General features: G+C 25.7%; 1 protein-coding gene across 1 annotated transcript; it reads right to left on the bottom strand.

Moving 5' to 3' along the window:
• Positions 1–11,865: 11,865 nt before the first annotated feature.
• LOC145840140 (SMAD family member 4-like) lies at positions 11,866–22,509 on the bottom strand. Its single transcript, XM_082947282.1, has 11 exons — positions 22,412–22,509; positions 22,020–22,188; positions 17,980–18,205; positions 16,864–17,049; positions 16,378–16,542; positions 16,078–16,194; positions 15,905–15,971; positions 15,437–15,605; positions 15,027–15,165; positions 13,237–13,390; positions 11,866–12,886 (listed from the first exon to the last, which is right to left on the bottom strand). The coding sequence occupies exons 1-11, from the start codon at positions 22,474–22,476 to the stop codon at positions 12,826–12,828; spliced, it is 1,518 nt and encodes a 505-aa protein (XP_082803408.1). The 5' UTR covers positions 22,477–22,509; the 3' UTR covers positions 11,866–12,825.
• Positions 22,510–24,996: the final 2,487 nt, after the last annotated feature.

Below are 24,996 nucleotides of genomic sequence, written 5' to 3'. Positions count from 1 at the left end.
CATTTGGTAGAGTATTTTTATTTTGCAACTCAATTATTTCATCTAAATCGGTTATATCTTTTGATAATGTGTCATCTCTGAACGTTTGAATTTTAGTTCTGTCAAAAAGAACGCTACTAGACTATAAAAAAATTAAAACTTCACTCGATAATAATAAAACCTAAAATTCTAAAATTAATTAAAAAAATCTTTCTACTTTTTTTATTAAGCTTGAACTTTAAAAACATTTAAAATTTTACAAGTTTCAGTGATAATAAAATAGCGTAGTATAAAGCTTTTAATAACTGCCATTTGCTTGGTTAAACATTTTTCAGCTTTAATTCAAGGTAGAAAAAACGTAAAGTAAGATAAAATCAGATCATTAACAGTAGAAGTTTTTTAAGTTCAAACAAAACTCGCAATATTTTTTTATAAAAATATATAATTCAAACTAGCTTTTCTTAACAAAATTAATAAATTTCAACACAAATCGTTTTTGATTGTGATTTTTTATATTACTATAACTTTTTTTTTCTTTAACACATAAATACTGTAAATAAAAATCTGAAAACCTTATTTTATGCTCGTTTTCATGTAAACACTTTTTGTCAAGCATCTTTTTTGAACAGGAGTTGTTTGACTTCGACTGTTCTATTTGATTGTCTACGATCTGATAAAAACGAAAAATTTATAGTTTATTCAAGCTAAAACAACACATAACGACTCGCATCATAATTAATCTAGTCATGTCATATAAAACTAACAAATTTGTACATGAAATTGACTTTTTCGATCACAGAGTCCGAGTCAATTATATGCTGGTTTCTACTTTGAGGTGGGAGTAATTTTTCCTTGTCTACTCTGCAATAAAACAACTATAGTTTTGCTTGCTACAAACTTTTCAAAAATAAAATGTCTAGCAACATTTTTATTTTCAAAAATAGTTTAATTTTTTTGTAAGGCTAACTTAAAAATTACACTCAAAAAATAGTTGCATCAAAACTAGGTGTGGATAACTTTTTGGTCGTCGGGTCAAAGTTATCAAAAAAAATCTTTCTCGGGTCAAGCTTGGTAAAAAATAATTAGCAGACGTTGTATTTCAGAAAAAAAAAACTGTGTACAAAAATAAAATAAAATTCTTTAGAAGAAAAAATTTAACAAAATCACCAAATAATAAGCCTCACTGCGTAACAAAATACAAAATTCTATCACATTTAAAAATTTTGATATAAAAAGCTCAAACATTTTTGGTTCCTACAAGTTTTTTTAAAGCTAAAAAATACGTTGCTTTAAATCTAAAAACCATAGTGTAAAGAACGCCGTACAATGAGCTATGTATATATGAGTATTTGTAAAATCTAGAAAAAAGATTTTTTTACCAACTCATTATTCATAAACTCTATGTTATTGTTATAAAACGTTAAAAGTTCACTTAATCAAAATTATATAGTTACAATTCAAATATAGTTCAATTGCTAAATGTTGTATATTAAATTGTTTATATTATGCAAAAATTACATTTAATTATTTAGCACCTTAGTTTTTTAAGTTAGTATATGCCATTAGTTAAATTTTTCTGGTTTACTTTTAATTAGTTTAGTAGAAGAAAAAAAAAACATACTGTAAACCAGGGTTTCCCAAATTATGCCGTAAGCTACAAGGGGGGAGGGGAGGGTTGACTATTAAAAGGGCGATAATTTAAAACTTATCCTTGATATTGTGGAGTTGATGGTTAAGAGCAAAAAAAGTGTTGTGCGTATTTAAGATTAATTTTTGAGAATTCTTATTTGAGAGGGTCAAATCTTTTTACAATTTCTTTAAAAGGAGCTTTATGAAAAAAAAGTTTGGGAAACCCTGCTGTAAACACTATAATAAAAAAAATTGAAGTAACTTGCTATTTGAGATTATATTTAAATAAGTAACTGTTTTTTAAATAAATCAAAAAAGTTTTAAATGACCTAAAACATTTAAAAAAATTAACTTACACTAAAATTGGTTTTTGATGTAATCTACGATCTTTTAAAAACCTTCCAAGACAATTTATGCTTTTTGGGTGGCTGAGGTCTACAGATACAACAAGACCTTTACAATTCGGGTAGCATTGATTCCAAACATGATTCACTCTACTATTTTCATCAATGTAGTAAGCAACAGTATTGTATTTGTCTATGAAAATAAAAGAATGTTATAATCAAAAACTTAACAAGTGTTTACATTTTTGTTATAAAAAAATGCATTTGCTTTTTGATTAGTCAAAAAAAAACTTTATGAAAATATGTTTAAAATAAAAAAAATCTAGCTCTATACTAATATTTAAGAGTTTCAGGTAAAACACATTAAAATTACAGTTTCCCTAGAAAGACTTTAGAATGAGTTGATTTTTAACACTATTTCAAAACATAAAATCCTAACAAATAAGAAAAAAAAAACTATAAACAAAAAAGTAATAAATGAAGCAAATTAGTTAAACATAGAAATAATTAAGATGTAATCAAATAACAAAAACAACTAAGGTGTAGTATTATAGTGTTTGATATTTTCTTTTATCTATAGTTTGTTATTCAGGACCAATTAAGATACTTAACTTAGTTTTGTGATCTTAAAAGGTAAAAAATATTAAACTTGGTACTGACAAAGTATAAAAGTAACAGTGAATAAACATGTATATAAAATACTAGTATTGTGTTAAATTTTTATTCAAAAAGCTTGAACTAAAATATTCTAAAACAGTAACGGAATTCTGGTTTCAGAAAAAACAAAATATAATATTATGAAAAGAGTATTCAATGCTGTTTCTATTATTTTTGTTTTATTTATAATTAGTTTCCTAAAATCTGATTATTTAAAAAAAAACATTTGTATTTATTACTTTTATTTTAAACATTAAGTTTTTTGACCGAACTAAATATTTGAAATATAACAAATTATACTATAGTTTCTGATACAAATAACAACTTGCTGTACATATTTCTTAACTCTATGACAAAACTTCAACAATGATACAACACTAATTTATTTTACTGAATTTTTTATATATTTAACTTATTATAAATAAAAACACTCATCAAAAAAAAAATTGGAACAATTTTTTTTAAATTTTAGTGGTAACAGGAAAAACTTCGATGTTTTTTGACAGTTTATTTTAAAATTAATAGCTACATTAAATTTTTGCAGATATATTTAGTTAAAGTTTTTAACTTCTTTCAAAAAATTGCTGTAAAAGTTTAAAAAAACCTACCACCAGTAGTATCAGCAAGCAACTCCTACTCTAATGAATAAACTAAGTCAACATGTATAAACCTTATGAAAAACCTTTAGCAAATTTAAACCACGCACAGAAACAGTTTAAAACACTTTTTGATACTGTTATTTACTTTTTCCTTCAGTATTTTACTAAATGTTTCATAACTAATTACTAAAACAAATTTTTTTAAAGTGAAGAAATTCTTGAATTAATTACATATTAAGATGTACAGCATGTATTCAATCTCAGATAACTGTATTAAAATTTTTAACACTAAAACTATTACTGCATCATAATATTTTAAAAATTTGTTTAGTTCTAAAACTTGTAATAAACAAACGTTTTTCTTAGGATAATATGCAAGAGCATATGTGATAAACTGTGTTTTGTTATTTAAATTAATATTTATTTCAAATTTTATGTTGAGCACTATTGACCAAAATTTTTAAACTATACTATAAGTATAAAAGTTATGTATACACACTTTATGATTTTTTTCTTTTTTTTTTTGTATAAAAGTTTCAAAAGACCTTACCTAACATCACAACACTCCTTTACATTAGTATATTAAAACAAATTGTTAGCTTTTAACAACTAGACTTTTAATAACTTGAAAAAACTGTTATAAAGTGTTTAAACTGTTCTAAAAGTTGTAGACATTTGGTTTTAATTAAAACCTTGATTGTAGTTTGTATTATTCATTGAACAGTTTGCCACAGTATAATTTTCCGGAACTTTGGCTAATGTACTTATATCTGAATCTTGAAACATTGGAGTTACTGTACAGCTGTTCCTATAATAATCATTTAGTATAATATTGATAATGTTTAAGCAATACTTTTTTCTACTTAAAAGTATGGCTATACATAAAGATAGAAAAATCAACTTTAATCAACACCACTTTTTAATATCTTATTAAAGAATATTTTAATACTTTTTTTACTAAAGATGTAAATAATATTTAATACTTAAAATACTAACTGAATTAACTAGTCATTCTTTTAATTATTACTAAAAAACATGGTTACAATGATAAGTTGGCTATAAAAACATTTTCTGTGTTTAACAAATATCTTTAAGCATCATTTAAGAGTTTAGGTTTTATACACTTTTGAAATACAAAAAGAAAGTTTTAAAGTTTTTTATAAAGCTTTTTTTTTCATACAACGGATTAGGATTGGATATATAAAACAAATATCTTAAATATATTTATAAAAACTGAATCTATTAAAACACTGATTTTCATTTTTTGTTAAAATTAAGTCAACAATTTTAAACTGGAAAGTATTAAAAATTTATAAATATACTTATTTCGTGTCATTTTTAAGTGTTTTGATTTGTAAGTAATATCAAAACCATACTACTATGATTACTATGATACTGATATTTATTGAAAAGTAATATTAATGTTAAAAATATTACTTTTTTAGTCTTTATTTTTTAAGTTCTAAACAAGAAGTAACAAAAAATTAATAACCTAACCAAAATTCACAAGAAATAGTTTGTAAATTGTTAAAATAGTAAGTTGTGTACGAAACTGCAATTCAAAAATTATCTTTTCATATTCTAACATAAAATCTTTTTAAAAGCTTTATTTATAATGATTATATCACTTAGATATGTATATATATATATATATATATATATATATACAAAATAAAATGAAGATTTTGAACATTTAATGTATATTTAATATATTTACCTAGATTCTTGATTAAACCAACTATACTCAAAAATATTTGTGTCATAAAACTTCATTTCAAACCTTTTAGACTTTTTGTTAGTAGATAAACAGTTTCCCATTTTTTTATTTGTAATAGCTGTTTTACATCTAAAAAAGTTATTACATATAACTTACTTATTAACTAAATTCAAATCAAAAAATTTTAAGAAATTAAATTTTTATTTATAGTTATTTATTTAGTACTGGTTTTTACAACTAAAGGAAAAACAACAAAGTTTATAATATAATCTCAATTTCATGTGCATTTCTCTTTAAACTAGTGTACTGAGAGCTAAATATTTTCTAATGTGTACAAAAAGAAATTTGAAGTAAAAATATTTTTAAATGTATGAAAACTCAGTCTTGTACTTTTTTTTAAATATTAATTATAAATTTTTCATATGACATGCACTTATTAAGACATCTATTCATTATAAACTATCTTATATAAAAAAGTCTAAATTAAATATCTACTGCTCACAAAATTTTACCAGTGAATTACTATCCACAAAACTTTCAAGATGTTGAGAATAATTGCTTTCAAAATCATACTACTGTTAAAAACCACTATGAACAGAATGTTAAACACATGCTTTTAAACTTTATGTTTAAAAAAAGTTATGAAAAACACCTTTTATATTTAACCAGAGCTAGAAAAAACAACTAAAAGTAGTGATCTACTTAATCTGAATCTATTCTTAAAACTTGGATCCTAATTTTTTTTTCAAGTTGAGATCTAGCTGGTTGTGGATAAAATTAATCTAAAATTTTCAAAACTTTTGATGAATTAAACTACACTTTCGAACTATGTTTTTGATTCATTTGTCACGAAGTGGAAAACAACTTTAGTCATTGGGCAATAGGGTGCATATGTTGTCCAACCCTTAGTTTCTGGATGAAATTTATTTCAGAGTAGGAATTCACATAAATAAACAACATAAAAATATTAGCTTCCTAGCTTTAACCACAGTCGCACACTTTACAATTTTCTAAAAACAACTTTTATGTAAATTGTATGGGACCTTAATGTTCGACCTTCAAGTTTTTAATTGGAAAATTTGATCATGTAGCAATTATCACAAAAACACATTCTACGCATTTTAAGACAGTTTGATAATATCAAGAAGTGTCTCCATGAAATTTTCTTTAAATTTTAGAATGTGTTTTTGTGATAATTGATACATGTAAAAAATTTTCCAATCAAAAACTTAAAGGTTAAATCTCAAGGTCTCATGCAATGTAAGTAGAGGTTGTTTTTAAAAAAAAATGTCATAAGGCAATGGTGGTAAAAGCTAGGAAGCTATTTTTTTTGTGTATTTCTTATGTCATCCCCCATGCTGACTTCACAAAAACTAAAAACTTGAGAGGCAACAGATGCACCCTAATGGGCAAGTTTTACAATAAAAACCTTTTGCAAGACTTTTTTTCATCTTTATTTTGACCTAAGAATATTTAGTGTAAGATTTGAATTTCCTTAAAATGTACCAAAGACATTTTTTGTTCTTCAACACAAACCTTAGAATATCTAGTGAAGTTTCCAAATGGACTTTGTCCATTCCTAAACAAGTTTTGTGCTCCTCAAAATAAACTTTATGTGCAACATGCTTAAATAAATGCTAAAAAAAATTACTTGTTTCAAATAACTGCATCCTGATCTTTTATTGGATAACATATGCAAAAACTAGTGATATGCCAATTTTTGATTAGAAACCAGCCATATGGGTCTGTAAGAACACTACTAAATGTTAAAATCAACATTGTAAAATTTACAAAGAATTAATAGTAGAACATGTTATTAAATTTTAAAAATTAAAAAACTCCAAATAGTTTAAAACAAAATAAAAATGCCCGCATTTTAAAGAAATCTCAAAACATTTCAAAAAAGTAATTTGTTCTGAGATTTTTAAACGTTTCTACTAGCTTAAATTAGGCTGAACAATATGCAACCCAACTTTTCTAAATTTAAAAAAATTGGTTAATTTAGTTTATTTTCCACTTAAGTTATAAAATGTTATTTTTTAAACATAAATCAATAAACAGTGTTTTAATCAGCATAGTAAAATAGTTTTGTAAATCATAATCAAAAACAAAAGATTATTTATTCAATTAGTTTTAAACCAATTACTAGTTGGTATCGTAAAGAAACCAGCTTTTCATGAACTATACAAAAAAATAATAATTTTCTTAGTACACAATGCTATCTTCAACTAAATTTATTTAAGCAATTGTTACTGCCAGGAACAACTAAAGTGCTAATGACAGAGAATAACACTTTAGCTTGAGTAATAATTTTTAGTTTTACCAAAGAGGTCACTTTTTTATTATTTTTGCAACAGCTTGTTTTTATTTTTTTTAAGTAAATTAAAAAGTTATATACTATCAAAACTTTCATAATCAACAAAAAACTTTTCATAGTTGTAACTTTAATACATCTGTAGTCTATACTCTGAAGACATATTTTTTTATTTGTTTGTTTTTTATATTCTTAAAATTTAAAGGTTATCCAAAGCACATAAGTTTAACTAGTTCCTTTAAGCATCTTAAACCTGCTTTACTACTTAGTTATTATAAAAGAAACTTAGGTCAGCTAAACTTAATCTGGTTAAGCAATGACTCAGATAATTAGAAACTTTCTAAATTATATTAGAGTATATGTAACTTTTATAATTTTTAAGCATTTTTTGGAAAAATTTGTTTGTAACAAAAAATTATTTGGAGTAATCTAATTTTATATTCTAAACATTCCGGTTGCTGATTTTGTAACTGATAAACTATTTAAAACACACAAATTAAGAAATTGTTCAGATAACTGTTTATATCTCCCGATATTTCTTAGTTAATTACATATAACTTTATAAATTAAACTAAGAATATTTTATACATAATAATGCATTTCATACAAAAACCAATATTTTTTTTTAACTTTTGAACATTAACTTCAAGTTTGACAAATTAAAATTTTTCTTCTTTTCTGTTTATCAAAATTATTTACATTTCATTTAACTTTCAGTATAAAACAACCTTACAGTTTTGAGACAATTTAACCCTTAATATTTTTTGTTAAGTCAAATTGATAGTAAGAAAATACATTTGAAATTTAGCTACTTTAATTTTAGTTACGTATGTGTATCACCAGTGTATAAAATGCAGCACAGTGTCTGTTGAGAACAAAACTATTTAAACTTCTGTGTTAATGTTTTATTGTTGTTTATATAGTACACTTGTTGTTTGTAGAAGCCATGTTCAACCATGGGAAAACACCCTCGGGACGAACATAGTTTTTGAAGTTATAAACTAATTATAAAACAGTCGGCTGCAGTTATAAGGTTTTTGAAATTATTTCATTATTAATATTGTGCAAATGAAGTAAAATGATAGTACAACAATATATTAAGAACATCTAAACCCTTATCTATTTTTACCCAACTTTTTTATTTATACCCTTATCCCAACCCAGCTTGACAAAATATATAAAATTTAAACTGAAGAAATTAAATTACCAAAAAATTAAAATAGAAATAAGTAAAGTAAAATGTAAGCCAATCAGAAGCGCCTTATATTTGCAGCCAAGGCAGTGTAATTATGTAAAGTAATGTCTTTTTTTTTCAAAATAGTAACAGTCTATAATATTGTCGGCTATATTTCAAAAACATTTGACCATATTATCTATAAACATCTTTCGCGAGCAGGAAATGTATAAAATAAAGCTTGGTAGACTATTTAATTTTTTTAAATTATACAAAAATATTTATAAAGGTAATATTGTATTTACATGGTATTAAAAAAACACGATTGTTTAATTACAGTTTTATTAATGACACGTTTGTTTATAACTAAATAAAAATAAATCTTCTCGTTTTGCACAAGTTGTTTCCAAAATAAAAACATCTTCAAGAACAAGTTGGTTTTACTAAACAGCCTAGATTTGAATCGCGGGCCGTAACTTTCTAAAACTTTCAGAAACCTGACGTACCATCAACAACATAATCTTATAGGACTGCTAAACTAAAACCCTTATAAGTTTCATTTTTACTTTAGAGTATAAACTGAAACATTCCTGTGGACTTTTTAACTTTAAAGTTTTTTTTTGTAACTTCGACGAAAACATAACTAGATTTTTAAAACTGTCAAATGTTTTTAAAACTTGTTTTTTAAATGATTAATAAAGTAATTCTTAAGTTGTTTTCAATTTTCTATGTTTTTAATTATAAAACTTTTATTGAAGAGCAATGATTTCAAAATCAGTGTATTACAGTACGTTGATGACCCATTTTCTAACGGTAAAAATATCAATTATTTTAATAAAAGATTAAACAATATTTATAAAAGTATAATATTCACAGAGAAAATACAGCAAATCCAACAAACTACCTTTTCTAGTCAAAAATAAAAATAGTTTAAGAAATTAGATTTATTACATTTGTTTATACTAAACCAATTTATTTATCAGGAAAAAGTATCTAAAAATAAAAAACAAGTTAAGGAACTTTTAGTAAAGTTTTTTTTGTTAAATTATATGGAGAACGAATAAAAAAATACAAAAATCTGAATTGTATTTAAAATAACAGTTAAGCACGCAGAGTATACAATATTTAACCGTATCATATGTTTAAAAGACTGTAAAGAACATAAGCAAAATAAAAAAAACGTTCAACCATGTTGGTATTCAAATATAAGTAAGCTTTAGTACAACAAAAGTTAGAAGCTATTAAAAAAAAAAAAACCAGTAAATATTTCAGCATTTATCTTGTTTTAATTTCTTATGTCAAGTTGATTTCTATCAAATTAAAGAAACAGTTATTATTTATTAGAATAAAAACACACTACACCTAAAAAATACTAAAGTATTCGCAATTACTGCAAGTTTGTTTGTCAAACTATAATAGTTTTTAAGTAAATTCGAAAATTCTAATATAAGTATTAAGTATAAGTAGCTAAAACGATTATGATTCAAATTTTAAACATAAAATAAGCTTTGAAGAATTAAACTTAATTTTTCATACAAGGTTGCCAAATGTTTTTGACAATTTTTTTTAAGATTTTTAAAACTATAGATTTTAAGGTCTATTTTTAGTTAAAAGTTATTAAATTAAATAAGTTTAAGGTAAAAAACTTCTTTTAATATGTTTTTAATAGAATTTTTTTTTTGATGATGACAAATTTTTTTATCTTTACGATAGATTTTGTGTGTCAAACCGAGGTTCAACTTAATATTTCAAAATTGTTTAAAATTACAGATTTTTTAGTGGTTTTGTTTAAAATTACAGGTATTTTTAAAACTTCTCAAATTCCTGGTTGTTTAGCCTAAATTGTCAAGTTACCGGTTTTTTTTTTTGCAACCCTGTTTATATAATCTACTTTTATTCAAATCAATATTTTTTTAGTTTTTGTAATGTTAATTTATCATTACATACTTTAAAGTTAACTTTTATGAATTAGCTTATGTTTATAAGAGAATTAATTAAACTTTTAAGGTAATCCTAATCAATAAAAGATATTTAACGAAAAAAAGTTATAAAAGAAACTACATAGAATATTGTGTTTACATATTTAAAGGTATTCAAAAAGACATGATATAAAACAAAATATAATCTAAAAAACGTGTGATTCTTATAAAATTATAAACTTTTAGGCCTAACTTGCTATTATTATACAAATAACTAACTGAATAACTTTTATATTAAGTACAAACCTTGCAACATATTTTTAAATGAAATACGATTATGTAGACATACAGGATTTAAACTTGAACATAATCTAAAATAATTATCATTTAAATAGTAATTACGGTTACATAAAAAGTTAATATCTTGTAAAAAAAATTATGGGGCTTCATATCAAATAATAATTTAAACAAAATATTTTTTATGTAAGTCTAAAAATTGTGTGAAATTTTTTTATAAAAGTTTACTCAAAATAACTCCGATATTAGAATTTTTATTGTCGTACACACAAAAATTACATTTATAGTTTTATGATAAAAAATATTTAAGCAAGAACTTGTATTTACAATTGTTTCTTATAGAGCTAATAAAGTAGTTCAAAACTATAGAAAATATTTACATTTTTTAAAGTTTGTAAGAACCAATAATCAAGTAAAATGGATCGTTTTTCATAAAATGTATAAAAAATATTTTCAATACTACTAATTTTTCCTGTGTATAAAAATAGTACAAAAAAAGATACTTCATTTAACATGCAATCTACCATCATATAAACCAAAACTTCTATCTAATTTTAAAACTTAATTTTAAGATAATAGAATTTCTGTATTTTTTCTAGTCTTTACCTTTTATTTAATTGATAATCTATTAATTAAATCTATTAAATCTATTAACAATAACTTTGAAAAAAAAAGGTCGAACATTTTGTAAGCACAAAAATTCTATTTAAAAACAGTCAAATTTATTACTTTTTAAATTGGACGAAAAGAGGTACAAGTTCAAACAGTAAAAAAAACAACAAAGCTCAAAAATAAAAGACGCAATACTACAAAACTTTGGCTAAATGGGCTTGAAATTCAATTATCTTTACTACATATTTTTGTTAAACATCTAAATGACCTATTTAATATAAAAACATCAAATTAAACTAAAATAGCACTAACGTTCAAAAAAAAAAACTTTACTATTGTTATACAAGCAATTAACCATACAAGTATGAACTTTAAACTTTTTATTCAGAACAAATAAACTGAAACATTTTTAATTAAACTTAGTATACACGATCAATATTTAATAGCTTCTCAGCTTCGTAAAATATTTTAGCATACAATAAACTGGTTAAACACTTTTGATTAATTAAAAAACAGTTAGAAATGAAAACTTTATTATAAACAAAATATGTTCAAATTTTTAAATACATATTACTTTTATTTATTCATTTCAAAATTGAAATATTTACAGTTTATTTACCTGATTACTTTCATTCTATTTATAAAATACAAAAATCATGAATTTGGTACAAAAATTAGATGTAACTGTCTATAAGTGTAATACCATTTTAAATTGAATTATTTTCTTATTAACGTATATTAACGTTTTGTTTACTAAACATAAAACTAAATGTACAAAATAATCGATATGTGAAAGAAAACAAAAAGAAAAGTCGTAAAAAAAGAGAAAAACTTTTAAGCAAATTTATTTTCGTGCTTAAATGCTTAGTTTTTTCTTTTTCGCATCTTTGTGTAAAAAATCGTTAGTTTCAAGTATTTGATGTACATTTTATCTAAAAAAAACAACTGGTCTATATCAAAATGCTCACATATAGTAAATTTGTATATGTTCCACATAAAAACTTACGATAACTGAAAACATATTTTGACTACAACATAATGTAATTGACTTTGGCTGTAAACTAGTTTAGTAAAATTGTGCATAAAATTTTTAAGTGCTTCGTCGTATCACATAATTGAAAAATTAAAAATAAAATAATGTTAAATTGTGTTACAATTTAAAACCTTTCATTTAATAAGAAAAATAAATATATAACTTGTTCAACTTTGTTTTTAAATTTTTAGTCCATTTAAAGCTGATTGTAAGTGTAAAGAAAAACATGTAGTTTTATTAAGTTTCATTTCTAAAACTTTTAAACAAAGTCATATAAAAACGTGATTATTCAAAAAAAAAAAACATTCGAACACGTTATTTAGTATTTGATTCAAAGTTGATAACAAAAAATGTGTTTTCGAAATTTAACTAAAAACAGCTTGTTTTTAAAACAAAAGATTTATATAAAAAAACTTTAATCAAAATAAAAAAAGATGTCATGATAGTTTTTTTCACAATTTACAAACGTGAAAGAAAACAAAAGCATGTTGTCCGTCAATTTTCATGCAATTTACCATTCTCACCAGTATGTTACAGTATGTTCTGCACAATCACGGTTGCGGATCGGCGATGGGCATGGTGTGAAGAACTTCGTCGAGTAATTGCAGCGCTCTATATATTAATGTGATTTTAGTTTCATTTATTTTCAACATGGAAAATCAAAGCACACCAAAGATCAGAGTTTCTGAAGTGTGTACAGTTTTTTTAATGAATAGTAAACTCGTTTTGTTAATGGTACAAAATTAGTTTATGTCAAAAAAAAGCTTTAGTGTGTACTTTTCTAAAAGGCTAATTTTTTTTTTAGTTAAACTTTTCATTAAGAAGGAACATCACACATTCGAAGTATTAAAATCAACAACTAGGTACAAACATAAACATTAAACTTTATTTGGGCTCACTCTCCCAAAACTTAATTATTTTCATAGTTTTACTTATACGAGAAACATCGTATTTCAAAATACCGATGCAGCTGTATTTCGATCCAGCAAGGGGTCTGCTTGATGTCCTGACGCGGGTAGTCCGGTCCCCAACCTTTCACGAACGACATCCTCAGTATGCACAACCTCCTCAGATCGTCAACTCCGATGCCCGCCGCCGCTGATAATCCCGCGAATCCTGTTAACATTTATCAACAAAGTTAATTTTGCTGTTTAAAGCAAAAAGGATTATCGAGTGTTAAATTTTTTTCAAATGGAAAAGTCGAGACCTCTCAAGTCGCTAAAAAACTACAGCTTATTAAAATATTTTTTAATGTTTTTTTTCAATTATTTTTCTATTTATTTCAACCTGCAAACATTAAGGTGGAAATTGTAGAATGTGATCAACACAATTTTCAATAAACATATAGACTAAAGATTTTTGATAATGCGTTTAAGAGATAAGCATTCTGCAAAACAAGACAAACATGATTTTTAGAATAAAAAAACTGCCTTTACAAGCTAACGTTTATAAAATTTTCAAATAAAAGATTAATTGCGAATATGATGGTATTATTTATTTAAAAGGGAACATTTATAAATTGATGATAATTATAAATAGCATCTTGTAAGTATCTTCATTACAATCATTAATGTTGAACAGGCAAAAACTCATTAAATAAATCAAAAAAAAAAAAAGAAAACAAGTTCAATTGGCCTCAAGTTTTATAATAGTCTAGTTTGACACACTTCTATTAAAAATAAATGTTATTAAATGTTATTAAATAATAACAGGGTTGCCAAATTTTTTTTTTAATTTTCTCCAGATTTTTAAATTAAACATTTTTGGGTCTATTTTTAGTTTAAAGTTAAGTTTAAGGTAAGAAACTGTGTTAAATAGAATAAAAACATTGAAAAGATACTGTAAAGCTACTTTAAATGTGTTTTTAACTAAAAAAATTTTTAATGGTCACAAAATAAAATTATCTATAAGATAGATTTTTTGTGTCAAATCGAAATTTTACTACTTAACATGTTTACTTTTTACTACTTTTACTACGAAATTTTATCACTTAAATGTTTACTACTTAACTTTAAAATTTGTTAAAAACTCCAGGTTTTTTGGCAACCCTGTAATAATTAGCAACAAAACGAACAATAATATATATGTAAATTTCTTCATATTAAAAAAATTCAAAGTGAAAAGCAGCTAGCGTTGTAAAATAAATTGATTAATTAATGAAACATTTAGAGCATAGGAAATTTTGATTGTTAACAAAAGTGACAACTACTACTATCAATGACGCTTTCTACATAACTTCAAATTCAATTAAGCTGTTTTCATGAATCTAAAAAGAATTGTAATACGATACGATTTCAAATTTAATTAAAAGAATAAAATCAAAAATACTTTACTGTAACTTAAATAAAATCACATATTCTGCTTTAATTTCCAGTTTTTATTAAGTCAATAAGTTAATTAATTAGTCTAGATTTTAATATTTAACCGTAACTATATTTTTTTTGTAATAATTAAACTTAGCTGTCTCAATTCCATGTACAAAAATAATTTCATAATCAGTTTGTCCTTAACCTAAATTTTAGTATTATATTATAAATGCTTTAATATTTAATAACTATTCAATGTAGCAGCTTTCAATTGTACATACTTAAAATTTGTCCAACACTAGGGCAAAAAAAAACGTAAATTAAGTGTTTTTTAAATAAAACTTCAAAAATCACGAGAGGTAAAGTGGGAACCCTGTCTCGGCTAGGACTCCACGTAATAATTCAATGAAATAAAAAAAAAAACCATCAAATTTAAAACAACTAACCGATGGCGGGAGCAATTCCTCCCACGCTTCCGGGACCGGGGATTTTCCCTGATACGGCGGCGGCTTGAGCGTTTGCGGCGGCCACCGCGGTGTGAGCCTGCTGCTGCATTTGAACGTGGCACTGCCGCAAGTCGAACACCTGAAAAATTGTTGGTTTGAATGGTTCTGTTAAACAGTTTAAAGCAGGGTTTCCGAAAATGGAAGATATCTCCCTGTTTGGGGCGATAACTAGTAATGTTATGCAATAATTAATAATGGGTGAAAAAGCAATGTTTAAAAATGGTTTATTAGCTAGTATAGGGTTGAGTTTTTTTTTCTAAAACTGTTCTAACAAGGCGGTTGTGATAAAAAATTTGGAAAAACTCATCTCTTAATACCCAAATTACTTTAGCTTTATAACATTTATTTACTTTGATGTAGGCGTTGGGGTATATCTTGTGAACGGCGTCGCCCGGCGACCTGCCGGCCTCCCTGTCCAGATAGTAGCTCTGCACGAAGACGGCGTGATCGCTCAAGCACTTCACCCACACGTCCCCTTCGCCGTGGCACACCAGCTGCACCCCCTTGCCTATGTGCAACCTGAATTTTCATTGACATTTCATGAGCTGTTAGCCGAGTACGTAAGAAGTCTATGTGGACTTTTAAATAAGTTTTAACTTTTTAAATTTTATTTTAATTTCGAGCTTTGAATTATTTTTATGCAATCTAAAAATAAAATAGGTTGAATTAGATCTTTTAACGTTTAAAGTTGAAATCTTGAGCCACTAGTATGTAAAAACTCTATAGAAACTTTGAAAGGAATTTATAAATATCCAAAATTTTAAGTTAATGGTTTGTTAGAAATGCTCTCGTAAAGGCATAATCAATTTTAAGTGTACCTGGCCTTTTCCGAAGTTTCCGTTCGGTGCACGTTGGAAAGCTGGCCGAGACAAAATCTGTTTCCTCCTGTGATTTATTGCACTTGTTCTAACATATTATATAGCATACTCACATAAATTAAATGATTAATTAGCACTCTAGTAGCAAAAAGCACAAAAGTGTTGAAACGAACCGGACGGGTCGACGTACCCGTCCACGGTGACTGCGGGCAGCGAAGAGGCAACTTTGAACGTCTCGCCGACCTGAACGTCCATCTCATACGCGGTTATCGAGCACCAGAACTCCGGAGCTGTTCGTATTATTATTTCGAGATGTTAGTGTAATTGAGTGAAACAGTTTGAATTGTTGTAAAAATAAAGAAAAATACTTATTTTTAAAACTTAAACGTTTAGCAGACTGAAAGTTGTTGACTATTTTTGCAACAAGTAATTTATCTTGCCGAGTTTCAATCAAGCAACTCAATGTTAATTACTCGGGTGATTGGACAGCGGGGCGGAGTACTTCTGTTGCTGATTGTTTTGATGAGCCACTTGGTTGTTGAAGTACTGCTGCTGTTGCTGACCGTTGCTCAGCTGGTGTTGCGATGAGGGCATGTTCTGCGAACTGTACTGCGCCGTGTTGTTCGGCTGCCACTGGTCTGTTGTTGTTCACGTGGTTTGTGTTTAGTTTTTTTATATATGTGCACTTTAAAACTTTACATGATTCTTGGGAAATAGAACGTAAAATGGTAACTTAAAAAACTTTAGTTTTTGACCAAAACTACAATGTTTATTCGTTAATAAAGTTGAAAAGATATATTTAATGTAAAAAAAGCCTCATTAGATTGCTTTTGATAAGTTGGTATTCAACAATTTTTTTGTTTAAAACAACCACGCCAATTTTTTTTCTTATTCTAGTTTTTTTAAAAACAACTCAGTCTTCTCAATTGAAAACAATTCACCGAAATCTGAAAACGAACTTGGCAGCGCGTGCTGGTTCTTCAGCTTGTCGTCGAACTTGCTCGGGTTGGGGGCGGCGGAGGTGTGCTGGATGGTGATCTGCTGCACGTTCTGCTTGCTCAAGCTCGGAATCCCGCTCCCGCCCGCCACCTGGCTGCTCTGGTGGTTCATCCACCGCAGGTCGGGGCTGATCAGCTGGCCTTGCGCTGCGTGGTGACGACAATGTCAATTTAGAATAAAATCTTTTTTTTGATAACGGGAAGGATTTGTTAGAACCTTTTTTTGAATAAAGGTGTCAAAAGAAATGTACGCGGTTCGCAAAAACAAATTTAAAAAATATATAATTTCAAGCAAGTTGAAACAGAAAGATCATGCAAACAAAGTTGTATTGAAAACGAAGTTTAAAGCGCATTGCCAAGTATTTCTTGCGAAAATTCTAAATGCTATTTGTTTTTTACCTTTTGTTTTCAAGATAAAATACACGTCTTGGATTGAAGTTTCTGCACGTCTCGCTAATTTAGATTCTTAGTTTATGTTTTTTTAGTGATTTTAAATAAAACAAACTTTTAAGTTTTAACTTCTAAAAGTTAATAAAGTAACCTAAATCGATTTAAAAACATAAATAAATCTTTAAAATCTCAATTTTGACACTTAGCCTTTAAATTTATAAACTTTTCTTTTTAGTACGAAACTTAGTAAAATTAAACAGTCACTGAATTCATTTATATTAAGATAATAAATATAAAAATAATATCAACAGACAACTAAAAACTAGACCTAGTTTTAAAGCTAAATGAAAAACTAACACAAAATTTAAATATATCTTTACAATTTTTCTTATAGGATACCACGTTGCTACTACTTGAGAAAAAGATTTTTCTGAATGTAAAAACAGCCCAGTAAATCAGATAGCATGTAAAAAGCTTTTACAAAATGACTTTAGTCCTTACTGCCGTTAATTTTTTACTACCATTAATTTTACTAACAAATAACAGATTCGCAAACGAAATACAGATGTATTTATAAATATCAAGCCGTACAAACTAGTTTGCATCTCAACCCGGCGTGTTAACAACCAACAAACAACAGATTCAAAACGCAATAGAATTTTCAAAACTCAAAACTTCAAAACTCACACTTCAGCCCTGCATGCTGCAGCGTCAAACTGGTCAGCGTGTGCGACAGATCGATGCCGGGCGACACGACCCGGTCGTAGTGGTACGGGTTGACGCACACCGAGTCGCACTTGAGGTCGAACGCGTACTTGCATATCTTCAGGTGCTTAAGCTCGTTCTTGTGCAGGTCCGGCCACCGCCACAGCCTGGCGTATATCACGTGGGGAAACCCCTTTCTTCCCGCCACCTTAAATCAAATTGGTTTGTACAACTGCACTTTGAAAATGCTACAGAAAAAAGTATGATAAAAATATAAAATGATAAATGTATATGTAAAATATTAAATATTCAACCAGTAACAGGCCATCTGTAAGTTTAGATGAGTTGATTTTTATAATTGCACTTTGAAAATATTGTACAAAATATTATAAAAAAAGTTCAAATATCAGTAGTTTTTATAAGCTGTTTAATGATTGCACTTTAGAAGTATTGTAAAAATATTTTAAAAAAAGTGTTTTAAAATGTTTGATAAGTTTTATAAATATTTATTATCAGATGCTAACACTTAAAATACAAACAGAAAGTTCAATAATTAGTCCAAAGTTCTATAGTATATGTTTTATTAAGAAAAGTTTAAGCAGCAATAAATAACTAATCTAGATACTTTTACATTTTTATATAAATGTGTATTTAGTTTATTTACATTTAAAACACTACAACTCAATCAAGCGTACAATAAAAGTATTATCTAATATATTTTACAATGTACCGGTTGATAGCTTTCTAAATTTATGGAATTGGGTTATACTTTTTAGAGAACAAATCTATGATTTTTTTTTTTAATTGAGTATTTATAAAACATTTATAGTCATTAATATATATTTTTATACAAGTAGATTAAAAAAATTTTTGCTATAGTTTTATTGAGACAATCATCTACTCTATAAACCAAAAAAATCAAAGTGATTAAGTAAGATGTAAAAGTGCATGTGTTTGTAATAGGTTGCCTATAAAAAAGCCAAATTTGGGATTTAAGCTGAAATTTGTTTTACATGTAGCAATTGTCATAAAAACACCTGGTAAAAAGTTTCAGTTAGTTTGGAAAAACCTTAAAAGAGGCTATTTTTGATTTTCTGAAAACAAATGTAAACTGTATTGTACCAAAAAATGCAACTTTAAAGTTTTTAGCTTAAAATGGTTTTATATGTGGCAATTGTTTTAAAAACACATAGTGGAGAATTTAAGACGATTTGAAAAAAGTTTCTGGAAGACTTTTTTTAATTTTCTATAATTTTTGATAGTTTTAAGATTTTTTGAAAAAAATAATAAATGCCTTTATGAAACTTTCTTCAAACCATCTTAAATTCCCTAAAATGTGTATTTGTTATAATTGTCACATGTAAATCTATTTTTACTAGAAACTCTAAGGTAGCATTTTTTGGATCCAACAGTTGATTACACTGGAATTGTTTAAAAAAAATCAAAAATAATTTCAATTAAAGTGTTTTTTAAATCAGCTAAAATTTTTCACAATGTTTTTATGTGATGGTCGCCAGCTGAAAACTCGAAAGTTAAATTTTTTTAAAACATATATCAAAAGTACTGGCACTTAGCTAAACATGAAGAAAACAACAAGTTAAATAAATACAAATACAAAGACCATTATGAAACTTGGTTGTTTTTTATTCTTTTTGGTGTACTTTGATTGTAAGTATAACTAAACTAAACAAACATGTTGTTATTTTTCAACCACAAAAAAAAAGTTTTTATTTTTATGATTCTATGCTTCAGATGCTGTAAGTCAAAATTTAACACTCAAAACGAATTCAAATGGTAAAAAAATTAGCTTTTATCGATCGATGACTTTGTAACACTAACTAAAAACAAAAATGATAAAACATTGGCAAAAATCTAACAGGCCAAAGCCTTGACTTATGTGTGCCATGAGACAAGCTCAAACTAACATAAAGGTTTGATCATACCATTTGGATTGTCAAATCACAAGCTTTTGGTTGACCCAGGTCTCAGTTTACCGAGAACTTGTATTCTGATGACCGAATTGGTATGATCAATCTTATATGATAAATATCAAAAGATGTATAAAAACTTATACCAACCATAATAGTATTAATATCAAAAATTATTATATAAAACTAATCTAATCATTTATAAGGAAATCCTATTAAAAAATATATAATAAACTAAATTATTCTAAATTTAAGCCCACTATTTACTTGATTAAAAATTTAATAACTTTTACTACCTATTATTTTGAAATTTTGTAAAAAAATTTTATTGATACTAAACATAAAGTTTTAACTATCAACTAATAAAGCCCCTTTTAGGACCTGTACAACACAAGGTCACAAATATTTGTATTTTATTTAAAATGTTGTATAAAATTAAATAAAAAAGTGGATAAGTGTCTAAAAAAAAATCATTAAATGTATTTAAATAAATATTAAGCAAAAATAGCAAACAAAAATCAGTTACTAAAACATTGAAAAAACTATCTCAATTCTTTAAATAAAAACATTTAGCAATGTAAAAAAAAGAGATCTTTTGTAGAATATTTTAAATTCTGGTGAAAAATACTTACATATAGAGAAAAATAATAAAATGTTAGTTTTCATAGGTTTAAAATAGAATTATATTCAAATCCAATAAAAAAATACTTTAAGATAAAATACATTTAACTAGAGACAGTAATTTAAAGCATATCAATATATATTTTTTTTTATACAAGGTTTTTGCCACTGAATTTTGGCAAAATTTCTTCCAGGTTTTCAAAAGTACTTTTTTTGGGTCTGTTTTTAATTTAAACTTAAGTTTAAGGTAAAAATCTGTTTAAATAGTATAAAAACATTGAAAAGATACTGTAGAGCTACTTCAAATGTGTTTTTTAAAGAATTTTATTTTTGTCTATATTGTAGATTTTTTGTGTCAAATCAAAATTTTTCCACTTTACATGTAAAAATTGTTTAAAATTCCAGGTTTTTTTCAAAATTCCTCGAATTCTAGGTTTTTCCAGATTTTTTGCCTAAATTATCAAATTCTAGGTTTTTCCAGGAAAAGTGGCAGCCCTGTATATAGTAAAAATTCAAAACTTGAGCAAACAAACTGTCATCAAAAAGTTTGCAGTTTACTGTAATTTGAATATAAATAAAAATTGGATTGAAACAATGAAAAAATATTCTCAATTCTTTAAACAAAAAAAATTCAATTCTGCTGAAATTTTAGTATGTTTTTAAAAATAAATAATCATTGGCCTTAAATAAATTTTTTTACATTTCATGTACTTTTTATTAGATCTGAATTTTATTACCTTTTAAACATATCCAAACTAACATTTTATATTATTTCTTTTTAAGTAAGTATTTTTTAGCAGAATTAAAAATGATTTTATTAATAAATAAATTTTCTCTTGCGAAGTGTTATTGTTTAAAGAACTAATAGTTTTTCTAATTATTTTATAAACAAAAATTATTTGTAAAATTATCAAAAACTGTTAAATTTCAATCTAAAAAAGGCAAACTACCTACATATCCATTCTAAAAAATAAAATGATTCATAATTATTTTAATCGAAAAAGTCTTCAAGAATTTCTATTAAATAATTTTTGAACTAAAAAATTAAGCTTTTTAAGAAAACTAAAGTTTTGAAATATATATATAAAGTTATATAGTAGTACAGTTTACTTTTTAAGGCAAAAATGTGTTTATTTTTATATAAATCAACCTACAGTTTTGACTTTATGATATTAGTTTATATTTATACTTACCTACTTATTTTTTTTTATAAACACATATTCTGTATAAAACTAATTTTAAAACAGAGTTGTATTAAGTTGTATATTTATTATTTTTTAACAACAAAGAAATTTAAACTTTAAATTAAAATAATTTTTGATGTAGAAACTTGTATGGTTTTTATTCTTTTAAATGCATAAAACAAAACAGTGGTACAAATATATTTTTTTTGATTATACATTAAAAATTTATATTATAGTATAAAACTACTTTAGTAGTGAAACAAAAACTTAATGGTAAAAAGAAACTTACTTGAAGCCTGCCATCAAGTGTTCTTTGTATGGTTACACAGGTAGTAGGGTGAGAACCGCTCGTAGTTATGGCTGAAATTAAATTTTCCAACTCGGGCTTTTTCTCCTTAAGTTTCTTCACTAAACTTTCAATGGCTCTTTTTGCAAACCCCTCGCTTTCGCCACCTTGCCTGAACACAAAATATTACATGGATGCTAACAGTTTTAAAAACGTTGTTTCTTATAAATAACAAAAGAGTTTGACACAACAGTTTGCTACAAATCGAAAAAGATTCAAAAGTACACACTTGACAAAACAGTTTAGTTATTAAACTTTTAAACATCACAACTTTTAAATGTCAATCAATTTAAATAAACAAAAAAGTAAAATAAATTCAGATGAAAATTACAAACCTGTGGCACATGAGACTGTGGACAATGCTGGTGCAGGCATCATTTGAATTTGGCTGTACTTGCATTTGACTTTGTTTTTTAATGGTTTTGGTTTTTAATTATCTAGAAGCCAAAAACTTTGGATTTATTTGTTTGAAACATAAAACTTGAAAGTTCAGACGTTATTATTCTAATGTTTCTTAAGTAATGTGAAATAATTCAATATTGTTTCAATATTTTTAGTAGAATGTTTTATTCAAAAAAATTTGAAACACATTATAAAACTTTAATTTATTCAGTCAGTCTTTTTTTTTACTTTATTAACTGTTCCAACATCACTTACATTATAAAGAAGTTTAAATAAGTAGTTAAGTTTTTTTTATTAAATTAAAAGCTTAGATACTCAGTAGAAAATAAATTTTAAAAAAAAGCATTAATTTATAATAATTCAATTAAGTTGTACTAATAAAATATTTATAACAGTAACCAAAAATAAAACATTGATGTATTAATACAGGAATACAACCAACTTTTTATGTAATGGGGAGAGAAATAAGCTATTGTGTTAAGCTTTTTTTTCAAATCTTATAAGCTTCCAGTGAAATTAATATTACATACAAACAAATGTGTATACAAACATCATAACAAAATTGATAGGCAATATTTATAGACTTTTTATCAGAAGGTAGTTAGAGGGTAATTACAAGTATATGTTAAAATAATTATATTGTTCATAAAAAAAATATTTTTGAATTAATTAATTTGAACTTTATACGCTTTAAAATAAAGGTACTTAATGGTATGTATATATTATGCAGTAGCTATGGAATTTGTTAGTAATTGCTTGTAATACTTATAAAGCTTAAAATGCAAAATTGGACCAAAAATAAAGTTCTTAACTAAAAATGTTTTGGTTGTGACATCATATTACTCAACAGATTAACTTGAACTTTAGATGCAGTAAAAACAAGGTTATCAATAACCTTAAACAGCTAATTGAGTAAAAAATTTGAAACCTAGAGGAGGAAATGATGTTGTGTCAATTTTAGACTTTCAATAAGTATTGTTTTTGTTGTATACAGCTTAAAACAACTAAAATAGATTATAGGTGTATAGCTTTCAGGTCTTTTTCCTTACATAGTCATTTTTCCTTGACAAAATCAAACTGGTTTTTTTAGGAAGTTTTAACTGTTGTTAACTTTTCAACACATTAGTTACAACAACAATAAAAAATGGGTTCTAACTGTATATTGAAATCAGCAAAAAATCAAACTGTTTATACAAAGAATTATTTGTGTTAGAGTGCTTTGTATGATATTTACCAGTGAAAAAATATATTAAAAAAATAATATAAATTGTACATAAAAATAACAGGGCTTGTGCGCAAAATATTTTTTATTTAGCCTGACTGGGACCAATTTAGCCTGACATTTTTTCAAAGTAGGAAAATCCCCTTAAGAAGTCATTTTAGATATTGGGAGGTCTTAATTAGAACTATTGTAGTATCCGACTTCAACTAGCTTTCTCTAAAAAATATTTAGAACTTTAAAAATCTGCAAAAAACAACTCATAGCTTACTTACATAAAATAAGACTAATTTGTGAAAAAGGTGATTGACCCACCTCCTCCCCCCTATGCCCTTAACATAACAACTTCAGTGATAACTTTTATAATAAATGTTATATCTAATCTATTACTAGTGAAAAAATTTAATATATATTACTAAACACAATTGTTCAATTTAATTAAGCAGTAAGTAAAAAAACTATAACCAGAAGATTTATAATAAAATGACGTGCATTGTCGTATTTTACTAAAACTTAAAATGAAACGCTTCATGAGTATTAAAATTCAAACAAACAGCTAAGTTGTTAAAGTAAACTGTAATGTTTAAACTGTATTTTTTTATGAATTTTCATAATTATGACGTATATAATCTACTCAAAACAAAATAATGAAGATTCTTAAATATTTTTTAGAGATTCAACAAAAGGTTTTAAGCATTTATTTTTACAAATACTGACTGATTTTGTCTTTGATAACTAAATCATTATTTGGAAATAAATTCACATCTCAATTTGGTCTTAAAAAGACTTCTCAGTTATTTTTAATCATAAATTTTGAAGCATTTGAATTGAGAAAAACTAAGATTCTCAAATTTTTAAACAAAAAAACTGATTGAGCCTCTGACCCTCACGAACCCAGAAATAATACCAATATTATATAAAAAAACCTTCCCCATACCATGTCTATTGACCATAGTTGAGAGCATTAACATTTTTCTTTAATTCAGTCAGATCTAACTTATTAAAATTTTAATATATAAAATTAAGTGGGAGGAAATTCAGTAATATCTATTTTAATTTCACAACTGTAGGACTAAAAAACAAAACTAACTTATAAAAAATTGGAATAAAAAACTTCTAAATATTGGTATAATTGAAACAGCAAGACCAGGTCATTTAAAACTGAATGATTTAGCATTGAAACAAGAACATAAGTATTTCTACATAATACAGATACTTGTTTATAATTTTCAATTTATTGTGTGGTCTGATTGCGCATGAGTCCTAATTGAAGCTTTTAAAATTCCCAATTCTTTGAGT

This window comes from Thalia democratica, chromosome 7, assembly GCF_965202585.1.
Source record: "Thalia democratica chromosome 7, ktThaDemo2.hap1.1, whole genome shotgun sequence".
NCBI classification, from domain to species: Eukaryota; Metazoa; Chordata; class Thaliacea; order Salpida; family Salpidae; genus Thalia; species Thalia democratica.
This window is presented reverse-complemented; position numbering and strand designations above follow the sequence as displayed.